This window comes from Dipodomys spectabilis, unplaced genomic scaffold (assembly GCF_019054845.1).
Source record: "Dipodomys spectabilis isolate Male_0828 unplaced genomic scaffold, ASM1905484v1 ptg000137l, whole genome shotgun sequence".
NCBI classification, from domain to species: Eukaryota; Metazoa; Chordata; class Mammalia; order Rodentia; family Heteromyidae; genus Dipodomys; species Dipodomys spectabilis.
In genome coordinates this window covers 7,055,588-7,077,806 of record NW_024870814.1, presented here as the reverse complement: position 1 = coordinate 7,077,806, position 22,219 = coordinate 7,055,588, and the positions used below count along the sequence as shown (strand labels likewise).

The 22,219-nt window shown below is 40.4% G+C and overlaps 1 protein-coding gene and 1 non-coding gene across 4 annotated transcripts in view; one reads left to right on the top strand and one right to left on the bottom strand.

Annotated features, from left to right (window-relative positions):
* The window catches only part of Immt (inner membrane mitochondrial protein), a 40,822-nt gene that overhangs the window by 1,001 nt on the left and 17,602 nt on the right, over positions 1-22,219 (top strand). Inside the window, exons 2-9 of one of the 3 annotated variants that reach the window (XM_042690468.1) lie at positions 3,988-4,061; positions 6,626-6,815; positions 9,960-10,065; positions 13,969-14,070; positions 14,415-14,507; positions 17,170-17,306; positions 20,312-20,415; positions 22,068-22,203. In XM_042690468.1, the coding sequence (XP_042546402.1) occupies positions 3,988-4,061; positions 6,626-6,815; positions 9,960-10,065; positions 13,969-14,070; positions 14,415-14,507; positions 17,170-17,306; positions 20,312-20,415; positions 22,068-22,203 (942 nt within the window). Of the gene's footprint in view, positions 1-3,987; positions 4,062-6,625; positions 6,816-9,959; positions 10,066-13,935; positions 14,071-14,414; positions 14,508-17,169; positions 17,307-20,311; positions 20,416-22,067; positions 22,204-22,219 lie in introns of all 3 variants that reach the window. The other 2 variants (XM_042690467.1, XM_042690469.1) reach the window with 2 other exon arrangements.
* Positions 15,600-15,664, bottom strand: Trnaa-ugc. Its single transcript has one exon. It is a non-coding gene; the product is annotated as a tRNA-Ala (tRNA).

Below are 22,219 nucleotides of genomic sequence, written 5' to 3'. Positions count from 1 at the left end.
CCATTGCGCCACTTCCGGTTTTCTGAGTGGTTAATTGGAGAGAAGAGTCTCACGGACTTTCTTGCTCAGGCTGGCTTTGAACCATGATCCTCAGATCTCAGCCTCCTGAGTAGCTGGGATTACAGGCGTGAGCCACCGGCGCCCGGCTTCGGTGCGGTTTTTGTTATTTTAGTTTTTCATAGTTATCAAAGTGACTTTCTACAATTGAAAATGAAAAACCTGTTTCAGTTCATGATTTTCAGAAAAATGGTATTTTGGCAAATTGTGTTGCAAAACAGATACTGTGATGTGAGCAGTAAATGGATAATTACTTTTGCCCCTTTTAGCCCAACTCCTGGGAACAGTGAGTTAGAGCTCATAAAAAACCTTTCAAGTTTGCTTCCTCCTTTCAAGTTTGCTTCTCTTCCTTTTCAATATAGGGTTAGAGAAGCAGTTTCTTTTAAAAGGGAAATGGGACTTGTATTCGTTTCTATTGCTGTGTAGCAAATACCACGAATAAACAACACCCACTTTAACAGTTTCCAAAGGATTTTTTTTGGGGGGGTGTCCGGTCATGAGGCCTGAACTCTGGGCCTGGGCACTGTCCCTCAGCTCTTCAGTTCAAGGCTAGCACTCTACCACTTGAGCCACAGTGCCACTTCCGGCTTTTTTCTTTTTGCTTATGTGATGCTGAGGAATCGAACCCAGGGCCTCAGGTATGTAAGGCAAGCGCTCTACCACTGAGCCACCTTCCCAGCCCTTTATAGGATTTTTATCCTACAGAAATGATTGGGGTTCTCTGCTCAGAGTCAGGCAAGGATGTGATTGAAATTTTGATAATCTGCTTATTGTTAAATCATAATGTTATCACTGTTAAGGTCTCAAATGTTAATCTTATGAGTGGAGGGATGGATTAAGAGAGGTGGGTCAGACTTTTTTTTCTCGTATCCTGTTTTGTAGAATGGGAACTTATTTGTACAACTACTTAAAGATAATAAAAAAATAAAACATAAAAAATGTTAATCTTATGCAAAACACCAACATGACACAAAATAAACCATCATCACTGTGGATGGTATCTGTCTTACCCTTAAGTTTAGGCTAATCATACTTGAATTCCCTAAATTGTTCTTTTGTGACATGTGCTTCAGAATCATGGTTCTTTTTGAGTTTATTTCTTAGTCCTAACACCCTTTATCTCTTAGTTCCTGTGTTGTATTACTATGCACAACTTTTTTTTTTTCTGGTATTGGTGCTGTTATTGGTACTTCGGTGATGTCCATTAGTCTTCTCTGCTCAAGTCTAGCATTCTACCATTTGAGGAACATCTCCACTGCTAACATTTGGTAGTTAATTGGAGATGAGAATCTCATTTTGTTTGGTCCTGCACTTTACTTGATTAAATGAATGGTTGAGTTGCAATTATTCTCTTTTTTTTTTTTTTTCTCCAGTCCTGTGGTTTGAACTTAGGGCCTTGGCACTGTCCCTGAGCTTCTTTTGCTCAAGGTTAGCACTCTACCACTTGAGCTACAACTCTACTTCTGGCTTTTTCTGTTGATGTGGTACTGAGGAATCAAACCTTCACTCATGTTAGGCAAAAAGACTGTCACATGTCATAGAGCTGGACTTATAATAGTGACAGCTTCATTAAGGAGTCTAAAGAAAGCATTTATTTTTCTTGACTTGCCATAGTTTCACTTTCTACATGGTATATAAAAAAGGTTTTGGGCTGGAAGTGGCACTGTGGCTCAAGCAGTAGAGCGCTTGCCTTGAGCTGAAGAGTGCAGGGACAGCACCCAAGCCCAGAGTTCAAGCCCCATGACCAACCAAAAAAAAAAAAAAAAAGATTTTGGGCTAAGTGGTGTAGCTCAGTAGTAGAGTACTTAATATGAGTGAGACTGGATTGAATCCCCATCACAAAAAAAAAGGTTTTTTTTTGTTTTTGTTTTGGTCGGTGGTGGGCCTGAACTCTGGACCTGGGTGCTGTCCCTCAGCTCTTTAACTCAAGGCTAGTGCTCTACCACTTGAGTCACAGCGCCACTTCCATTTTTTTTTCTGCTTATGTGGTGCTGAGGAATGGAACCCAGGGCCTCATGCATGCAAAGCAAGCACTGTACCAGTGAGCTACTTTCCCAGCCCCAAGAAGAGTTGTTTTTTTTTTTTTTTTTTTGGTCAGTCATGGGGCTTGAACTCTGGGCCTGGGCACTGTCCCTCAGCTCTTCAGCTCAAGGTGAGCGCTCTACCACTTGAGCTACAGTGCCACTTCTGGTTTTCTGGTGGTTTATTGGAGATAGGAGTCTCATGGTCTTTCCTGCCTGGGCTGGCTTTGAACCACGATCCTCAGATCTCAGCCTCTTGAGTAGCTAGGATTACAGTCGTGAGCCACCAGTGCCAGCTTAAGTTGTGTTTTTTTTTTAATAGATACAATTTGAATTTTTCTTTTTCTTTCTTTCTTCTTTTTTTTTTTTTTTTTCTTTTGTCGGTTGTGGGACTTGAACTCGGCCTGGGTGCTGTCCCTCAGCTTTTCAGCTTAAAGTGAGTGCTCTAGTACCATTTGAGCTATAGCACCGCTTCCAGTTTTTAGGTTGTTAATTGGAGATAAGAGACTTGAGGCCTTTCCTGCCCACTCTGGCCTTGAACCACAGTCCTCAGATCTCAGCCTCCTGAGTAGCTAGGATTACAAGTGTGAGCCTGTAACCTGTAACCAGCATCTGGCGGCTTCCTTTTTTTGGGTATGGGGCTTGAACTCAAGGGCTGGGTGCTGTTCCTGAGTTTTTGCGCTCAAAGCTAGTGCTCTACCACTTTGAGCCATTGCTCCACTTCAGGTTTTCTGGTGGTTAATTGGAGATTAGAGTCAAGCTTTCCTGCCTAGGCTAGCTTTGAATCTCAGTCCTCAGATCGCAGCCTTCTGAGTAGATAGGATTACATGAATGAGCCACCAGTGCCCAGCTCAGATATTTTATTTTTCTTCCCAAGTAAGAAAATGTGTAAATCCCATGTAATACTTGTAAATATCGGTTGCTCAGTTGGATAATTATTATTTTTTGTCGGTTGTGGGGCTTGAACTCTGGGCTTGGGTGCTGTCCCTGCACTCTTCAGCTTAAGGAGAGCTCTCTACCGTTTGAGCCACAGTGCCACTTCTGGTTTTCTAGTGGCTTATTTGAGATAAGAGTCTCATGGACTTTCCTGCCTTGGCTGGCTTTGAACTGTGATCCTCAGATCTCAGCCTCCTGAGTAGCTAGGATTACAGGTGTGAGCCACCAGTGCCCAACATAATTGTTTTTTTGTGTACCTGTCCTGTGATTTGAACTCAGGGCCTAGGCTCAAGGCTAGTGTTCTAACATTTGAGCCACACCTCTACTAATAGCTTTTTAGAGATAAGAGTATGGTGGCTTTCCTGCCAGGCCTAGTGTGGAACCTTGATCCTTACATCCCAAACTGAATAGTTAGGATTATAGGTGTGAGATACCTGTCCCCAGCCTAACAGTAATTTTATATGAGCTGTGGCATACATAAAGCATCACAAGCTATTTTTTATTTGGTCGGTTGTGGGGCTTGAACTCTGGGCCTGGGAACTGTCCCCCAGCTCTTAAGCTGAAGGCTAGTATTCTACCACTTGAGCCACAGTGCCACTTCTGGCATTTTCTGTTTATGTGGTGCTGAGGAAATGAACCCAGGGCCTCATGCATGCAGGGCAAGCATTCTACCACTAAGCCACCTTCCCAGCCCCCAGTTTTTTTTAAGAATCTATAAACGTGGGGTTGGAGGCATGGCACGTTGGTAGAGTCTTAGCCAATGAACAAAAGTGTCAGGTACCAGGTTTGTGTTCTGGTCTTGACTCTTAAAAAAAATAAAAAGGAATCTATAAATGTGCTTCTTGGTAAACTGACTAAATTTTTGTTTAATAAAGGTATCTGTAATAAAAGTATTATTTCTTCATTACCAGCTCTAAAAACTCCCAGGTTCATTTAACTGTATCTGTTGTAATGTTTTCTCTTCCTTCTATAGAGTTGTCTCTGTGGGAAATTTGTCTTCCGTCCATTGCGTCCATTTCGTAGATACTCTACTTCAAGGAGTTCTGGGTATGTAATTTGTCTCACTGGAATTAACTTTTACTATATACTGCTAAGATTGTATTTGTTTTTGTGTGTGAGAGGGCTTGGGGGGAGGGGAAGGAGAAAGAGAATAGAAAAAAGAGAATATGTGCTTAGAACCTTTCACTCTATCCATAATTTTATTCATTCATGGTCAGCTTGTAGCAGTATGGCCTCATTATCATGAGAAGAGAAAGTATATTGCAATAAGGTATTTTGTGAGAAAGAAGGGGAAGGGGAAAATGAGGTAGAACATGGAAGGGGTGACATTGATCAAGGTGCATTGTACTCATAACCTGACTTATGGAATCACATCAAATCTATTAGAGTATATTGTTACAACCTATTTTAGTTTTCTCCCCCCTTTTTTGGGTACTGAGGATTGAACTCACGGCCTTGAATTTGCTAAGCCAATTCTCTATTGCTTGAGTCACACCCTCCAATTCTAATTGTTTTATTATTATTAATTAATTAATTTTTTGTTGGTCGTGGGGCTTGAACTCTGGGCCTGGGTGCTGTCCCTCAGCATTCTACCACTTGAGCCATGGCGCCACTTCCAGCTTTTTTTTCTGCTTATGTGGTGCTGAGGAATGGAACCCAGGGCCTCATGCATGTTAGGCAAGCACTCTACCACTGAGCCACCTTCCCAGCCCCGTTTATTTTATTATTATTGTTTTTAGCCCCTTGCTGTGCCTAACTCATAGAGTTTATCATAGGTGTGTGTGTGTCTGTCTACATAAAACATGGCATATATTGAGTCTGGTATTATGTATGGTGGTTTCAGGCATCCTGTGAGGTATACACAGACAAACACACACCTCAGATAAGAAAGACTACATGCTAGTATGTACTTTACAAATACTTTAATATTTTTGGGTCCCTTTTGTTACATTATTTGTAGGTAAAAGCTTGTTAATGATGTTCCTTTTGGCTCTACGGTAATTAGATGGCATCCATGGCACTTCCATCCCCACTTCAGGCTGCAATCTTCTAGTCTATGGAAGCAGATTTAAATCTAGAATTGCAATTTTAAGTTCAAAAAGTAGTTTTCAGGGCTGGGAAGTTGTCTTAGTGGTAGAGTACTTGCCTTGGATGCATGAGGCCCTGGGTTTGATTCCTCAGTACCACATAAGCTGAAAAAATCCAGAAGTGGCACTATGGCTCAAGTGGTAGAGTGCTAGCCTTGAGCTGAAGAGCTGAGGGACAGTGCCCAGGCCCAGAGTTTAGGCCCTACAACCGACAAAAAAAAAAAGTAGTTTTCAAGTTATAGCTGATACTTTTTTTTTCTTTTTCTTTTTTTTTTTTTGCCAGTCCGGGGGCTTGAACTCAGGGACTAGGAACTATCTCTGAGCTTTTGCTCAATACTAACACTCTACCACTTGAGCCGTAGTGCCACTTCCGGCTTTTTTCTTTTTGCTTATGTGGTGCTGAGGAATTGAACCCAGGACCTCATGCATGCAAGGCAAGCGCTCTACCTCTGAGCCAACTTCCCAGCCCGTGTGAGACTCTTATCACCAAGACTATCTCCAGAAAACTGGAAGTGGTGCTGTGGCTCAAGTTGGTAGTATTAGCCTTGAACTGAAGAGCTGAGGGATAGCTCCCGGGCCCAGAGTTCAAGCCCCAGGACCAACTGAAAACAAAACAAAAAAACTTAAAACACACAAAAAATTTGCTGGATGCTGGTGGCTCACACTTGTAATTCTAGCGACTTTGGAGGCTGAGATCTAAGGATTTCAATTTGAAGCCAGCTTGGGCAGGAAAACCTATGAGATTCTTTACCACAAAAGCTCTGGGACAGCATTTAGTCCCTGAGTTCAAGTCCCAAGCATAGAACTGAAAAAAAAAAAAGTATATTGCTTTATTTCTTTCTGCCTATATATTATCTTTAAAATTTGTTATCCAGGGGCTGGGAAGGTGGCTCAGTGGTAGAGTGCTTGCCTTGCATGCCTGAGGCCCTGGGTTTGATTCCCCAGCACCACATAAGCTAAAAGAAAAAAAAAGCCGGAAGTGGTGCTGTGGCTCAAGTGGTAGAGCACTAGCCTTGAGCTAAAAAAAGCTGAGGGACAGCGTCCAGGCCCAGAGTTCAGGCCCCACGACTGGACCCAAAAGATAAAATTTGTTATCCATATATGCTCATTTTTTATTGCAAATGTATTAACAACAAAAAAGGAGGCTGGGTGCTGGTGGCTCACACCTGTAATCCTACCTACCTAAGAGGCTGAGATAAGAGGATGGTGTTTGAAAGCCAGCCCTGGCAGGAATGTCTGTGAAACTCTTATCTCCAATTAATCATAGAAAAAGCCAGAAGTGAAGCTGAGCAAAAAAAAAAAAAAATCTCAGGTCCAGGCCCAGAGTTCAAGCCCCAGGATCAGCAAAAAATAAAGTAAAAATAAGTCAATAAATAAGAGAAAAGTGGTAATGTGCAACGATGGTAGCAAATCAGTGCTAGAGAAGTAAAGCTTTGTTAGAAGTCTTCGGGTGTTTTCATTGGTCTAGGAAAGTAGATATTGGGTAGCTGAGTAAATACTGTGTTTCCTATTTCTTTCCCTTAGGTTGACTCCAGGCAGAATTGCTGGAGCTGGCGTTTTGTTTGTTGGTGGAGGTATTGGTGGCACTATCCTATATGCCAAATGGGATTCTCATTTCCGGGAAAGTGTTGAGAAAACCATACCTTACTCAGACAAACTTTTTGACATGTTTCTTGGTTCTGTACCTTACAATGTCCCATTGCCAATGAAGCCGGTAAGTTTTAAGCAATATTCCAGTTTATCCTAAGAATACTTTTAAAAGCAAACTCTTTTCATTTTGATACTATTATTCATGTACAGTTAAGTGCACCTTGCCAGATGTATATTTGTTCTCTAATCTGTACAGGTGTGATTATTCCATATATGCTCTGTTAGTGTATACAACATACAAAATAAGTGCATTTCACAAAGAGGTAAGTGGATGAGGCATGTTGGGATAGCTGGTTGCCTTGTAGACTGAGTGTCAGAGAATTATATCAACCATACAATGCAGCTAAAAAGCTCTCACTTAGGACACTAAAAACATAAATGTAGATATAGAATGGTCATGGTATAGAACCCAAAGTTATGGTTAGTTATAGCTCCTTTTAGACCTAAAGCCGTCAGAATTTTTAGCTACATGTTGATTGATTTTGTCTTCCAATATTCCCGGAACTTCGTGAATGTTCTTCAGAGCTTTGCCCTTTCTCCCTAACCAGCTCAACTTTGAAAATGTATCTTTAGTATTTCTCCATTCAAACACAGTTTCTTTAAATAACAACAACTCTGATTCTGGCTGTCTTTCTATCATCTCTATCTGTCTAATCTTGTTTATATATACTTGGACACACAAGAGCATGGGCTTTTGACTATTTGGTATTAAGACATTTCTTTGTATCATGAGGCTGGACATGCTGTTGAACTATTTCTTAGAAACTATATGGACTTGGCCAGCTGTAGTGGCACATGCCTCTAATCTAGCTTCTCCATAGAGAAAGACTGGCAGTAAGCTGAGCTTGGTGGTATACTTCTGTGATCTCATCTGTGTGGAAGGCATAGGTAGGAAGATTGTGTTCCAAGGCTGGCTGTGACATTACCTTAGAAATAATTAAAGCACAAAAAGCTACAGGTGTGGCTTAAGTGGTATAGTAAGCCTAGCAAGCATATGACCTTGAGTGCAAGTTCCAGTACCATCATTGCCACTGCCACCACCCCCCCTCAAAAAAGAAACTGGGCTTCCATTCTCCAATATCTAATGTGGTCTGCAGACCAATCCTGGCAAAGAAGTGGTATTTGTGAAAACGGTGTTCTTTAATTCCTTACTTATACCAATAATACTTACTCAAAATGTTCCTGGCTGGTTTTCTGCACCATTTATTCTTTCATAAAAACTTTAAACTGTTTTTACTCAGGGAAGACCGTTTTGAAGCTGTAATAGTTAAGTCAGAATCTTGTGCATTTATTCTAAAACCTAAGTCTATTTTAAGCTTTATTATCCAAGAGGAATAGCTGGAAGCAGCCCTCGGAGCATGAAATCAGGCTGAAAAGTTCAGAGTAATGTTTTTTTCTTTCTCAACATGACTTTTCATTTTTTGTAAATGATTTCTCCCTCTATATGTAGACTTAGCATCTGCTCACTCCACTTTAGCTACTTGGGGAATACTTCCATGGCACTAATTCAGCATTGTCTGTACTATACATAAAACCTTGTGCATTCTTTCCATAGGTTGTGCATTTGAGCTAAACTTCCAGCCTCTTGATTTTTGTTGTTGCTGTATTTAGTACCAAGTTGTCAGGTTGCTAGGTTAGGGTTCTTAGATTATTTGTAGTTGCTTATATTTTATTAGCTTTCCTGTTTTGTTTACTCTAATATTTACTCTCTTTCTTGCATTATCACTCACCCTGCCCTGGCCTTTTTCACTTGATATCTGAATTATCTTCTCAACTAAACTTACTCCCTATATATACAGTCTTTCCAATCTTCTGGCCTCCATCATCAGATATCTCCTCCTAAAAGAATATAGATCCTCTTCATATCAGTACCAAGAGAATATTATAAAATTAGCACTATTATGTTTATATGATACAGCTATTAGGAACTTTCAAACATTTCCTGTTGTTTAAACACAGAGGTAAAAATTAGAGACTTTAAAGATTGCTTCATACACAGAATAAGGAAAGTGAAGATATGGAAGGTGAAATGTCAGCCTGGGAACTTGTTATTTGGGTTCCTTTATACTGCTGTGGTTTATAGACTTCACTAGTTCTTGGATTGACTTTCAGTATCCTTGACAATCTCACATTCACCTCTGCAGCCATTTCTCTGCACAGAAACCCTTATCAGTTATATAGAAGACACCATAATTCAATTTCAAAAAAATGGATATAGCCTTTTAAATGTTGTATATGTACAAGGAATGGTGTTTAAAGGAGGTCATATATTATGTGCTTTAAGAGTGCTAAAATATGAAATATGTCTAAGTCCTTTGGAATGAAACCTTTGGACTCCAATTTTTGCATATGTGTGCGTGCTTGTGTGTGCCAGTTCTTGGGCTTGAAATCAAGGCCTGGGCACTGTCCCTGAGCTTTTTTGCTCAAGGACAGTGATCTACCACTGGAGCTACAGCTTTACTTCCGGTTTTTATGTGGTTAATTGGAGATAAGAGTCTCATGACCTTTCCTGCCTGGGTTGGCCTTGAACATCGATCCTCAGATCTCATCTTCCTAAAGATACAGGCAGGAGGGCTGGGAAGGTGGCTCAGTGGTAGAGCGCTTGCCTTGCATGCCAGAGGCCCTGGGTTTGATTCCTCAGCCCCACATAAGAAAAAAGCCGGAAGTAGTGCTGTGGCTCAAGTGGTAGAGCGCTAGCCTTGAGCTGAAGAGCTGAGGGACAGCGCCCAGGCCCAGATGTCAGGCCCCACGACCGGACCAAAAAAAAAAAAAGATACAAGCAGGCTAGGGTATAGGTATGAGCCACACCAGCTTTGGATCACAGTTTTTACAAATAATGATGGTTGCTGGGTGCTGGGGGCTCATTTCTCTAATCCTGGTTACTCAGGAGGCTGAGATCTGAGGATAGAGTTTTGAAGCCAGCAGTGGCAAGCCAGCCCACAAGACTTATCTCCAACTAAATACCAAAAAAGCCAGAAGTAGAGTTGTATCACAAGTGATAGAGTGCTAGCCTTGAGTTTAAACCCCAGGTCTGGCACCAAAAATGGAAAAAAAAAAAGTGGCTTCTGTTATGATTAATAAAATACTACAAAATAGTGATAACTTTATATTGAAAACCTGAAAGACTAGACTTTTGAAAATATTACTGTATGTTACCATTTACAAAAACAGTATTATACTCTAAATGTTAAATATTTTCATTTCTAAGATTCAATCTGGTCCACTAAAAATCTCTAGTGAATCAGAGGAAAAGAAGGAATCTGAACAGCCTGCCTCACAACTCCAAAAACAGAAGGAAGAAACTCCAACGTCAGGTACTCATTCTTTTAAAATTTAAGATAAAAGTTTTAATTCGCATACATACTGTTAATGGGATGGTCCATCGGTCCCCATCTTACCTATCCTTTCAGGGGTACAGTAGGGCATGATATAGGGCTTTCTTTTGAATAGATAAGGTTACAAACTTTTAATTTTCCTTTTTGTTCCTTTTTTCTTCCCTGATTCTTAACTTTTCTCCTGTTTGGATTTTAAGAGTTAACCTCTTTTCTCATTTCCTCCCGCCACCCCCCTCCTTTTCCCCTTTATTTCTTAGTGATAAATGTGTCTTGTATAGCCCCTGCAGATTTTTTTGGTTGTGGGGCTTGAACTCTGGGCCTGGGCACTATCCCTCAGCTCTTCAGCTCAAGGCTAGCCCTCTACCACTTAAGCCACAACACACTTCTGGTTTCTGAGTGGTTTATTGGAGATAGGAGTCTCAAGGAGTTTCCTGCCCAGGCTGGCTTTGAACTGAGATCCTCAGATCTCAGCCTTCTAGGTAGCTAGGATTACAGGCATGAGCCATCAACGCACGGCCCCAACAGATTTTTTTTTTGGGGTCTGGTTGTGAGGCCTGAACTCTGGGCCTGGGCGCTGTCCCTCAGCTCTTCAGCTCAAGGCTAGCGTTCTACCACTTGAGCCACAGCACCACTTCTGGCTTTTTTCTTTTTGCTTTTGTGGTGCTGAGGAATCGATGCCAGGGCCTCATGCATGCAAGGCAAGCGCTGTACCACTGAGCCACCTTCCCAGCCCCCCCCCCCTTATAGATATTTCTTTAACCTTCAGAATTTACTAGTAATTACATCTTAACATATAGCACCTGCCTCTATTTAGTATGCACTTGAACTTCTTGGGTTTCTCTTTAGTTACTTCTGTCCTTAAAATTACCTGACTTTTTTTTTATTTTTTTGATTCAGCAAATATTTACTATTACATGTCAGGCATTTTTCTAGACACTGGGGATATAGCAGTGAGTAAATTTTTCATTTTTTTAGGTGCCAATCTTGGAGCTTGAACCCAGAGCCTGAGTGTTGTCTCTGAGCTTTTTTTTTCCCTCAAGACTAGTAGTGCTCCACAACTTGAACCACAGCTACACTTCTGTTTTTTTTTTTTTTTTAGTGATATATGGGAAATAAGAGTCTTGCTGACTTGCTGGAGCTGGCTTTGAATTGTGATCCTTAGATCTCAGCCTCCTAAATTGCTAGGATTACAGTAATGACTCATCAGCACTCATCCTCCCCCTCTCCCTCTCTCCATCAGTGGTGGAGCTTGAATACAAGGTCTATCCTTAAGCTTTTTTCACTCAAGGCTAAAGCTTTACCACTTCCAGCCAGAGCACCACTTCCAATTTTCTTGTGGTTAATTGGAGAGATAAGAATCTCACAGCCGGGGCTGGGAAGGTGGCTCAGTGGTAGAGCACTTGCCTTGCATGCCTGAGGCCCTGGGTTCGATTCCCCAGCACCACATAAGCAAAGAGAAAAAAGCCAGAAGTGGCGCTGTGGCTCAAGTGGTAGAGCGCTAGCCTTGAGCTGAAGAGCTGAGGGACAGCACCCAGGCCCTGAGTTCAGGCCCCACTACCGGACCCAAAAAAAAAAAAAAGAATCTCACAGCCAAGCTCACAGGCCGGTGGCTCCCGCCTGTAATCCTAGTTACTAAGGAGGCTGAGTTCAAAGCCAGTTCACCTGTAGTCCTAGCTACTAAGGCTGAGTTCCAAGCCAGCCTGGGCAGGAAAGTCCATGAAACTCTTATCTCCAATAAACCACCAGAAAACCGGAAGTGACTTGGTTCAAAGTGGTACAGCACTAGCCTTGAGCTGAAGAGCTGTGGGACAGCGCCCTGGCTCAGAGTTCAAGCCCACATCCAGCAAAAACAAAAACAAAAACAAGAAGAATCTTTTTTTTTTTTTGTCGGTTGTGGGGCTTGAACTCTGGGCCTGGGCGCTGTCCCTCAGCTCTTCAGCTCAAGGTGAGCACTCTACCACTTGAGCTACAGCGCCACTTCTGGTTTTCTGGTGGTTTATTGGAGATAGGAGTCTCACAGTCTCTCCTGCCTGGGCTGGCTTTGAGCCGTGATCCTCAGATCTCAGCCTCCTGAGTAGCTAGGATTACAGGCGTGAGCCACCAGTGCCCGGCACAAGAAGAATCTTACAGACTTTCCTTCCTAGGCTACTTTGAATCATGGTTCTCAGATCTCAGATGTCTGAGTAGGATTATAGGTGTGAGCCACCAGGTACTTGGCTCTTTTTTTTTTTTTTAACTGCTAACATTTCTTGGTGGATTGAATGGAAGGGGATCATATATAAGTAAATAATTAACATATAGAATATTGTGGGAGGGAATGTTGCAATTTTCAATGGAGTGGGTAAGGAATTGTCAACTGGAAAGAATTATTTAAGCAAAGACTAAAAAGAGAAGGGAGTATGTTATATAAAAGGCTGGTGAAAATAGCACCCCAGATAGCAGGTTGGTTCAAGGAATAAACAAAGGAATAAATAAGGCTGGAGTGAAACTGGGAGAATGCAGTAGCAAATGTGACTGACAGAGCAGAAAGCCTATTGTAGAGGTTCTCGGAAGCCATTTGGGTTTATATAGGGAGTGGGATGGGCTGTCTCTAGAGTGTGCTGAGCCCAGGGACTGATATCTGAAACTTACTGTAATTTGATTACTCCGGCTATTGTGGGCAGATAAGGAACCCACAATAGAGTCTGGAAGGCCAGTTAAGTATTGAGTTTTGTGAGTAAAATCTAATTTTATTTCTTAAACAAGATGTTTAGTTTTCTGAAATAAATTTTGTGTCCTATTTTATTGCTCCCTCATTTCATCTTTAAAGTTCTTTTCTCTTTCATCAATATTTTTGTTTACATACTTGCAAGACCTTGATCTTTTTTAAACTTTCTTTAAAATTTCCTTTCTTTAAAATTATCATTTCTGAAGTGACTTTACAAACTGTGTTCTGTTTTTCACACACTGTCTCTATTATGTTTTCTTTGTTTGGAGCTATTGTCTTTCTGCTTAAACTTCCTTCATCTCTATGACTCTTCAACAGTTATTAAAAATACTCTTTCTTTAGTTCCCTTTTTGGTTTGTTTATATAGGCTCTTTTTCTCCTCTTGTCATTCATTTTCCATGTTATTCAAATCTGATGTCTACTCTTGTAAAAGATTATTAGTACAGTCACGAGATGCCTTTCCTGGAATGAGGAGGGTAAAATACAGATGAGTCCAAGGCTTCTTTGCCTTGGACTTTCTCCACCCTTGTCATGTGGTAGACAGTGTTGCTGCTTATGTATTATATTATTATTATTATTTTATTTATTTATTTTTTTTTGCCGGTCCTGGGGTTTGAAATCTGGGCCTTGGCACTCTTCCCTGAGCATCTTTTGCTCAAGGCTAGTGCTCTATCTTGAGCCACAGTGCTACTTCTGCCTTTTTCTGAGTAGTTTATTGGAGATAAGAATCTCACGGACTTTTCCTACCTGGGATGGCTGTTATTTAAGCAAGTGGCATTAGATTTTTTTTTGGGGGGGGGGTGCTAGTCCTGGAGCTTAAACTCAGAGACTAGGCACTCTCTCTGAGCTTTTTTTGCTCAAGTGCTCTACCACTTGAACCACAGCTTCATTTTCTGCTCTTTACTTGTTAATTGTAGATAAGAATCTCATGGACTTTTCCTGCCTGGGCTGACTTTAAACCATGATCCTCAGATCTCAGCATCTTGAGTGCTTACTAGTATTACGGGCATGAGCCACTGGTGCCTGGCAAGAAGCATTTGTTTTTAAGTAGTCAGATGTAAAGTGAAAAGTAGTTGTAGATTCCCGTGTGTTTTCCATTAACCCAGGAAATGATAAATACCACAAGTAACATGTATTTATAGCATCTACAGAGGCAGCTCAAGTTATTTCTGCAGCAGGTGATACACTTTCCGTCCCAGCCCCTGCCGTTCAGCATGAGGACTCTGTAAAATCTGATGGCCCTGAAATTGGAGGAAAACCCCCATCTGAAATTTCAGGTAGTTTAGTTATTTATGCTCGTTGTATTATAGATGATATTCTTACCAGAATTATTTAATGCTACACAGCACCTACACACGTAAGTATACATTTATCCTTGCATCAAGTCTTTAGACTTGCTTAGGAAAATTCTTAAATTCTTAAGTCTGAATAAATCGTTTGGGGAAAAGAAGAGAATTGCTAATTCCTTATTTCTTCATTTTGGAATCATTTAAGAGTGATGATGTGTTTTTTTGCAATCCATATCACCAGAATGCCTTTGGTTAATGTAACTGGTTTGTATACATTAGCTGTAAAATTCTATGCTGAAATTTGATTTCCTCTTATTTACTTCTGCTGCAAGAGGAAGCATCCCCAACTGTAAGGGAGCGACCACCTGAAGAAGTTGCAGCTCGCCTTGCAGAACAGGACAAACAAGAGCAAGTTATGATTGAGTGTATGTAAATCAAACAGCTTTTTAAGTGCCTGGAGTCATCTCTCAATTGCTCTCTTAAACCATCAGTAGAAGTTTGTCATCTACTAGCTAGTTGTAGTTTCTTTTATTTTCTTAGTGTTACTGCTTCATTCCCCACTTCCATCCCATCATTTGTGTTCCCACGTAAACTACTTTCATCCAGATGACAAGGACTATTCTTAGGGTATAGTTGGTGAACATTCCAAATAAGAAGTGTCTTATTTCTCCATTTGTTTTATTTGTAGTATTTGTTACTAGTGCTGATGATTCTTATATTCTGGGGAACAGAAATTAGTTACGTTTCAGCATAGTAAACTGGTAAAAATTTTTGTGAGAGTCACAGTGTCTTATACCCAGTTTCTGGACTCCCATTATTATCTGATACTCTTATTTGAAATTGGTGGGGGAAAGAGTGTTCTTTATGTTGCTGGCGTTTGGCTACCAAGCATATGCCTTTTTAAGTTTTTTTATTTTGTTGTTGTTTGAGAAAGGGTCTTACTCTGTAACCAAGGCTGGCCTTGAACTCTTGATTCTTCTACCTCATCTCCTGTAGTTGCATATAAATGTTAGCCAGGCTAGCCAAAAACCTTAATTTTATTATGTGGGGCTTGAAATCTGGGCCTGGGCACTGTCCCTCAGCTCTTCAGGTCAAGGCTAGCCCTCTAGCACTTGAACCACAGTGCCACTTCCAGTTTTCTGAGTGGTTTTTTCGAGATAAGAGTCTTGTGGACTTTTCCTGCCCAGGTTGGCTTTGAACCATGATCTTCAGATCTCAGCCTCCTGAGTAGCTAGGATTACAGGCGTGATTACCATTGCCCTGTGGGATTTTTGATAATTAAAAAAAAGATAATAGAAAAGGTTTGAAGTTGGGCTCAAGTTCAATCCCTAGTACCACGCCCAAAATAATAATAGATAGGTGTTTTCTTTCTTTCTTTCTTTCTTTCTTTTTGGGGGGTCTGGTTGTGGGGACTGAACTCTGGGCATGGGCACTGTCCCTCAGCTTTTCAGCTCAAGGCGACCACTCTACCACTTGAGCCACAGCGCCACTTCCGGCCTTTTTTCTTTTTGCTTATGTGGTGCTGGGGAATCGAACCCAGGGCCTCATGCATGCAAGGCACGCGCTCTACCACTGAGCCACCTTCCCAGCCCCAGGTGTTTTCTTTCTTAAGGGGGACATACGATATAATATACTGTACCACCATATTCTTATATCTCAAAATGAAGTATATAGCTTTTTGCTGGACACTTGAGTTGCTTGTTTTAATTTCTTTATGATACTAGGGATTGAATCTAGGACCTTGTATAAACTAGGCAAACTTTCTACCACGTTATATCTTAGCTCCTGAATTAAGATGTGAAATTGTAAATTTGAGATGAAGATGTCTATTGCTTTATCTGCTGTTTTGTTATTTTGCCCAGGTTTTCTTACTTTTTATTTTGAGCAAAGTGAAAAAATTTCTTGATCTTGACTTGTGCCTCAGAAATATTGAAAAAAAAATACATGTATGCATATGACCTAGCCAGAATCAGAGCACCAGGAAAAGGCTGTATACTGTGATGTCCCCCATTAACACAATGTCATAAAAGCCAAGTGTAGTATTTACTCTCCCTTTACTCTTGCTCTCTTTATACTCCTTTAAGTCGTACTTCAGTCTTGACTTCAGTTTCTTTATACTTGGTCATTATCAGTTCTTTCCTATTATCTAGGTTGCAGAGGTGCCACATGTGGTTCAGCAGGTTCTTTTGTTTGTTCACTTCTAGCTTAGGCTTGTGCTCAAAGCACTTTTTATTTTTATACTACATACCTAACATATTCTTAGGATTTCTGTTTTGTTTTTGTTTTTGGGTCCAGTCGTGGGGCCTGAACTCTGGGCCTGGGCGCTGTCCCTGAGCTCTTCAGCTCAAGGCTAGCGCTCTACCACTTGAGTCACAGCGCCACTTCCGGCTTTTTTCTTTTTTCCTTATGTGGTGCTGAGGAATCGAATCCAGGGCCTCAAGCATGCAAGGCAAGTGCTCTACCACTGAGCCACCTTCCCAGCCCATATTCTTAGGATTTCTGATTGTTACTCATCATATTCTCATTGGTCTTCAATTGAGTATTTCTCCATTTTCATCCCAAATCATCCTTTGTTCCACTTAACACAGATCTTGAAATTTCTTTTTTGTATTTTTGAAGGAGCATATAGGAATTTCTATGTGATCTTAATAGGTTTGAGTTATTTGTGTAAATTATCCATTCCAAGCTGTTACTGCCTTTTTTATTTGCATATTTTCTTGTTTGCCTTTTTTCTCGTTTGTTATCTTCTTGTACCCTGGCTATAACAAGATTTTGCTATAGGTTTTCCTTCTTCCTGAGCTGTTGAAAATGTGCCCTTTTTCCTGATGAGTCTGTATGACTTTTTAAACAAAAAAGTTGGTAGTTATTCTATATTTATAGCTTCTAGAATATCTAACCTTGTTTCTTCCATTTGAAACATTCTTGCCTTATTTAGGTAATTTTTTTCCTTAAGCCCAAACTTTTTACTTTGGAAAAAAACTCATAGGTTTTTATAAAAGCAAAAAAAGTATAATAAACCCTGATAGATTCACCATCCAGATTCAGTTGCTATCAGTATTTTACTATCCTTTATTATTGTTTCCTCAGCTCTAGCCAAGAGCTTACAAGATGCTCTGAGCCAAACTGCTTCCATCACTCAGCAGGCTATTGCAGCCCAGAATGCTGCCGTCCAGGCTGTCAATGCACATGCCAACATACTAAAAGCAGCCATGGACAACTCTGAGGTGAGTCAGGTAGAGAGATTGGTCATGGGGCCTCTAAAATACACGGATTTCTAATACACAGATTTCTTCCAGGGTTTTTTTTTTTTTTTTTTTTTTCACGAAAAAGGACAATCTAAAGCATTTGTCTTCAGAAAACAGAAAAGCTTTTAAATGTTTTTAAAATGAATTTTGTTATGCTGCCTTTAAAAAAAAAATCTCATAACACCTATACAGTATTACTAGATTTGTTTTTATACTTTAGGAGTGTTTGTATATATTTGTTGTTACTTACCTATAAGTATCAAGGGCAAAGATCATGCATACATGCATGATTAGTAGTTATCTTGCTGCCATAACTACTTTGTTTTTATAAATGTTTTTAAACATGCTTTGCATTTTTTCTAATCTATATCCACTGACCTTAACTGCTGGAAATGACAGCCTTTTAAAACAACTGAAAATTCCATTTTATTTGAAATTCAAGGAGATGTAAATATTAGGAGCTCAGTCAACAAAGAAGTACACGCAAAGTATTTAATATGCCTGTTACACAGGTTCAGGAAGGCTGCAAGTACCATATTATAGGAAGCTGAATCTAATCCAACTTCAAAAGTACAGCAACTGGGCTGGGCATCAGTGGCTACACCTGTAATCCTAGCTAATCAAGAGGCTGAGATCTGAGGATCAGGGTTTGAAGCTAGTCAAGTCTGTAGGCAGGAAAGAACATGAGACTTTTATCTCTAATTAACTTTCCAAAAAGCTGGATGTGGAGCTGTGGTAGAGCATTAGCCTTGAGCAAAAAAGCTGATGGATAGGGCCCAGGCCTTGCCCCCCCCCCCCCCAAAAAAAAAAAAAAAGTATAGCAATTAGAAGCTTTCAATATTGTGATTCTATTTTGTAGTAAAGTGTTTAGGGTATACTCTCTTTCCGATGAACATATAATGTGTCAAGCATATGGATTAGACCATGAAAAATCTATTGCATCTAAGATTTTACTACTAAGGGACACCTTATAATACAAGTTCAATAGAATTAGAGAGTGTTACCTAATGTCACAAGTAATAAGAAAATACTTTCATTCTTTATTGTGTGTTTTGAGACAGAGTTGCTGTGTAGCCAGGTGGGTCTCCAACTTACTGTCTTCCTGCCTCAGCTTGTGCTACCATGTCTGCTTAGACAGATTTTCACATATAATAAAAAGGAATATCAGCAGAATAAAGTGTGTCTTATATTTCCCAGGCATATAGAAAAAAGGATTCCAACTGCTGTTTCTAGTAAAAGAAGCTTCAGGTACACTTGGGATCTATAATACAAAGCTAAGTGCTTTTCAAAGTAGTATTTACAAATAGTTGAACTTGACTCTGAATGAATTGTATCCTCTAGGACCTCTGTAAACAGGAGTGCCTTTAACAAGGAAGGCACATTTTGCCTCCTAATAAATTATTGACATTTGCACTCTTTTTTTTTTTTTTTTTTGCCAGTCCTGGGTCTTGAACTTGGGGCCTGGGTGCTGTCCCTGAGCTTCTTTTGCTCAAGGCTAGCACTCTACCACTTCTGGCTTTTTCTGTTTATGTGGTACTGAGGACTTCATGCATGCTGGGCAGGCATTCTACCACTAAATCACATTTCCAGCCCTCCTGCACTCTGTTTTTTTGTAATTTTTATTTATTTTTGGAGTACCAGGGTTTGAACTTAGGGTCTTGAGTTTGCTAAGCAGCGACTCATCACTGAGCTATGCCTCTGGCTCAGTCTTTTCTTTTTTTTTTTTTAAAGTATATATATTATATATATCACAATGTACAATTCACTCAAAGATGACTTCAAAAAATTGATTTATACTTTATGAATTAGGAAATGACATCTTTGGGAATAACCTTTTGGAGTAATAATGAGCATATTAACTTTCTACTTTATAACTACTATATAAACTTTCCCACTTTATATGGCACAGTACTAGGGCTTGAACTTAGGATCTTATGCTCTTGTTTGGCTTTTTTGCTTGCAGCTTATATTCTACCACTTGAGCTTGTATTCTACTTTTTGCTGGTTAATTGGAGATAAAAATCTTGAGGATGGGCTGGGAAGATGGCTCAGTGGTAGAGCGCTTGCCTTGCACACATGAGGTCCTGGGTTCAATTCCTCAGTACCACATAAGCAAAAAGAAAAAAGCCGGAAGCGGCGCTGTGGCTCAAGTGGTAGGGCCCTAGCCTTGAGCTGAAGAGCTGAGGGACAGTGCCCAAGCCCCATCCCCCCCCCAAAAAAAAAATCTTGAGGATTTGTCTGCCCAGGCTGGCTTTGAACCTTGGTTCTCAAATCTCATCTCTGTGGTAGCTAGGATTATAGACATGAACTGTTACCTGTGCTTCTACTTACCCTTAAGCTATGCTTTTGGTAGCCAGCCCTGCAATTAAGAAAAATTTAAATATTAGTACTTCACTTGAGAATGACTTAAAATCTACAGACAACTCAGAAAAAGTGTGGTTTTTACATTTTCTGCTCCATATTTTCCTTTGAGAATCTAATTTTAAAAAGTCTTGAATGCTTACATACATTGGAAAATAAAGCTGCTTCCCTCTCCCCCCCCCCCCCCCCCATTTTGTGGAAGGGCAGTTGATGGGAGATTATGGACTTTGTTGTTGTTGATTATAAAGCTTTGGTTATAAGTTTCTCCTCTGGAGGGGCTGGGAAGGTGGCTCAGTGGTAGAGCGCTTGCCTTGCATGCCTGAGGCCCTGGGTTCGATTCCTCAGCACCACATAAGCAAAAAGAAAAAAAGCCGGAAGTGGCACTGTGGCTCAAGTGGTAGAGCGCTAGCTTTGAGCTGAAGAGCTGAGGGACAGCGCCCAGGCCCAGAGTTCAGGCCCCACGACCGGACCCAAAAAAAAAAATAATAAGTTTCTCCTCTGGAGAAATATTTAGAAGCTTTTACTTTTGAATTTAATGTCACTTATTTCACTATTTAATCTTATATAAGCTGTTGATTATATAATTAATCAATCATGTTGATAAAGTTAAAATTTTTGTTTAGATTCCAAGCGAGAAGAAGTCTGCTCAGTGGCGTACAGTGGAGGGTGCATTGAAAGAACGCAGAAAGGCAGTAGATGAAGCTGCTGATGCTCTTCTCAAAGCCAAGTAATTACTCATGGACTTTAACAAGTAATTAGGGTCTCCTAGTGATTTTCTTTGGGCTGGGCTTCATACTGTATATAGAATGAAGAGGCAGATAAATCTTTGTTTTGTTCTCTACATGTGATTGATCTGAGTTGGCATATTAAACACAAAAGTTTTAAAGGGACAAGATGTATAACATGTTTAAGCCAGAATGAAATTGACAAAAATTGATATATAGGATCTTAAGACAAAAGTAAGGTTTCCTTTGGATTGTTACTAAGGTAATATTTCCACACATTTACATTTGCTCTAATTTTAGAGCTGGGTAGATTGAACAGTTTTATCAGAAGAGAGAAAATAAGACATAATCTGTTTGCCCTAACTATCAAAGTATTGAGTATATAGCTTTATCCCTACTCAACCTTGATGCTTGGGAATTGGCTACAATTATGTTCAAGTCTAGAAACTCAAACCACGCTCAGCCTCCGAGGATGAGAACCTGTATTATACTACAAGGTTCCTACCAAAATGGATGGACATTGTCTTTCTAAATTTTGCCATATTGACATATTTATTATTGATAAAGAGAAGCCATCTAATAAGGCTAGCATATCTTTTAGGAAATTTAAATCATTATGTTTACATCACTGGATTGTGCAGGGCTGGATACCTTTTGTGGTAAGTAGACCATAGTTCATCTGATCTACGAAATATTCCAAATTGTGACTGCTCCTGAGACCCTGTTACTTATTTGCTCAGTGAGTTCTTTGGCCTTTGCCTTTGCCTTCCTTAGGTTCTCTCTTTTTTTTTCTTTTCTTTTTGTCAGTCGTGGGGTTTGACCTCTGGGCCTAAGCACTGTCCCTCAGCTCTTCAGCTCAAGGCAAGCTGTCTACCACTTGACCTACAGTGTCACTTCTGGTTCTTTTGGTGGTTAATTGGAGATAAGAGTCTTAAGGACTTTCCTGCCTGGGCTGGCTTTGAACTGTAAGCTTCAGATCTCAACTTCCTGAGTAGCCCGGATTTCATGCGTGAGCCATCAGTGCCCAGCTTGGGAATCATTCTGACCCTTTGGAGGCTGACATTTCTTTAGTACTCATGTAGTGGTAGGCACTGTGCTACATATTTCTTATGAATAACTATCCCTATACAAGGGTGACTAGCCCATTAGGTCTAAGAGTTTAATGTAGTCTCACTTGTTCTAAAGTATACATCCCATGCAACTTCTGAGTTGCTCTACGTGGTATAGCTCATGGCTGAGTAGGATTTTCAAGTGGTTGTTGAGAAAAAATTTCACTGCCTATTGGCCATTAAGAAAGCATGAAAGGCCAGATGCCAGTGGCTCACACCTATAATCCTAGCTACTAAGGAGGCTGAGATCTGAGGATCATGGTTCAAATCCAGCCTGGGCAAGGAAATCAGTAAGACTCTTATCTCCAGTTAACACCAGAAAACTGGAAGTGACTGTAGCTCAAAGTGATACAGCACTAGCCTTGAGCTGAATTGCTCAGAGACAGCATCCATGCCCGGAGTTTAACCCCCACAAATGACCAAAAAACAAAAAGCATCAAAGGTGGGCATCAGTGGCACGCGCACACACGCACGCGCGCGCGCACACACACCTCTAATAAGCTTGATAAGTAATTATATTAAGTATTTGCTTTATTTGGTTTCAGAGAAGAATTAGAGAAGATGAAAGGTGTAATTGAAAATGCAAAGAATGAAGAGGTTGCTGGGGCCAAAACTCATATAACTCTTGCAGAGGGAAAACTTCACAACATGATAGTTGATTTGGATAACATGGTCAAGAAGGTACATTTCTCAATTC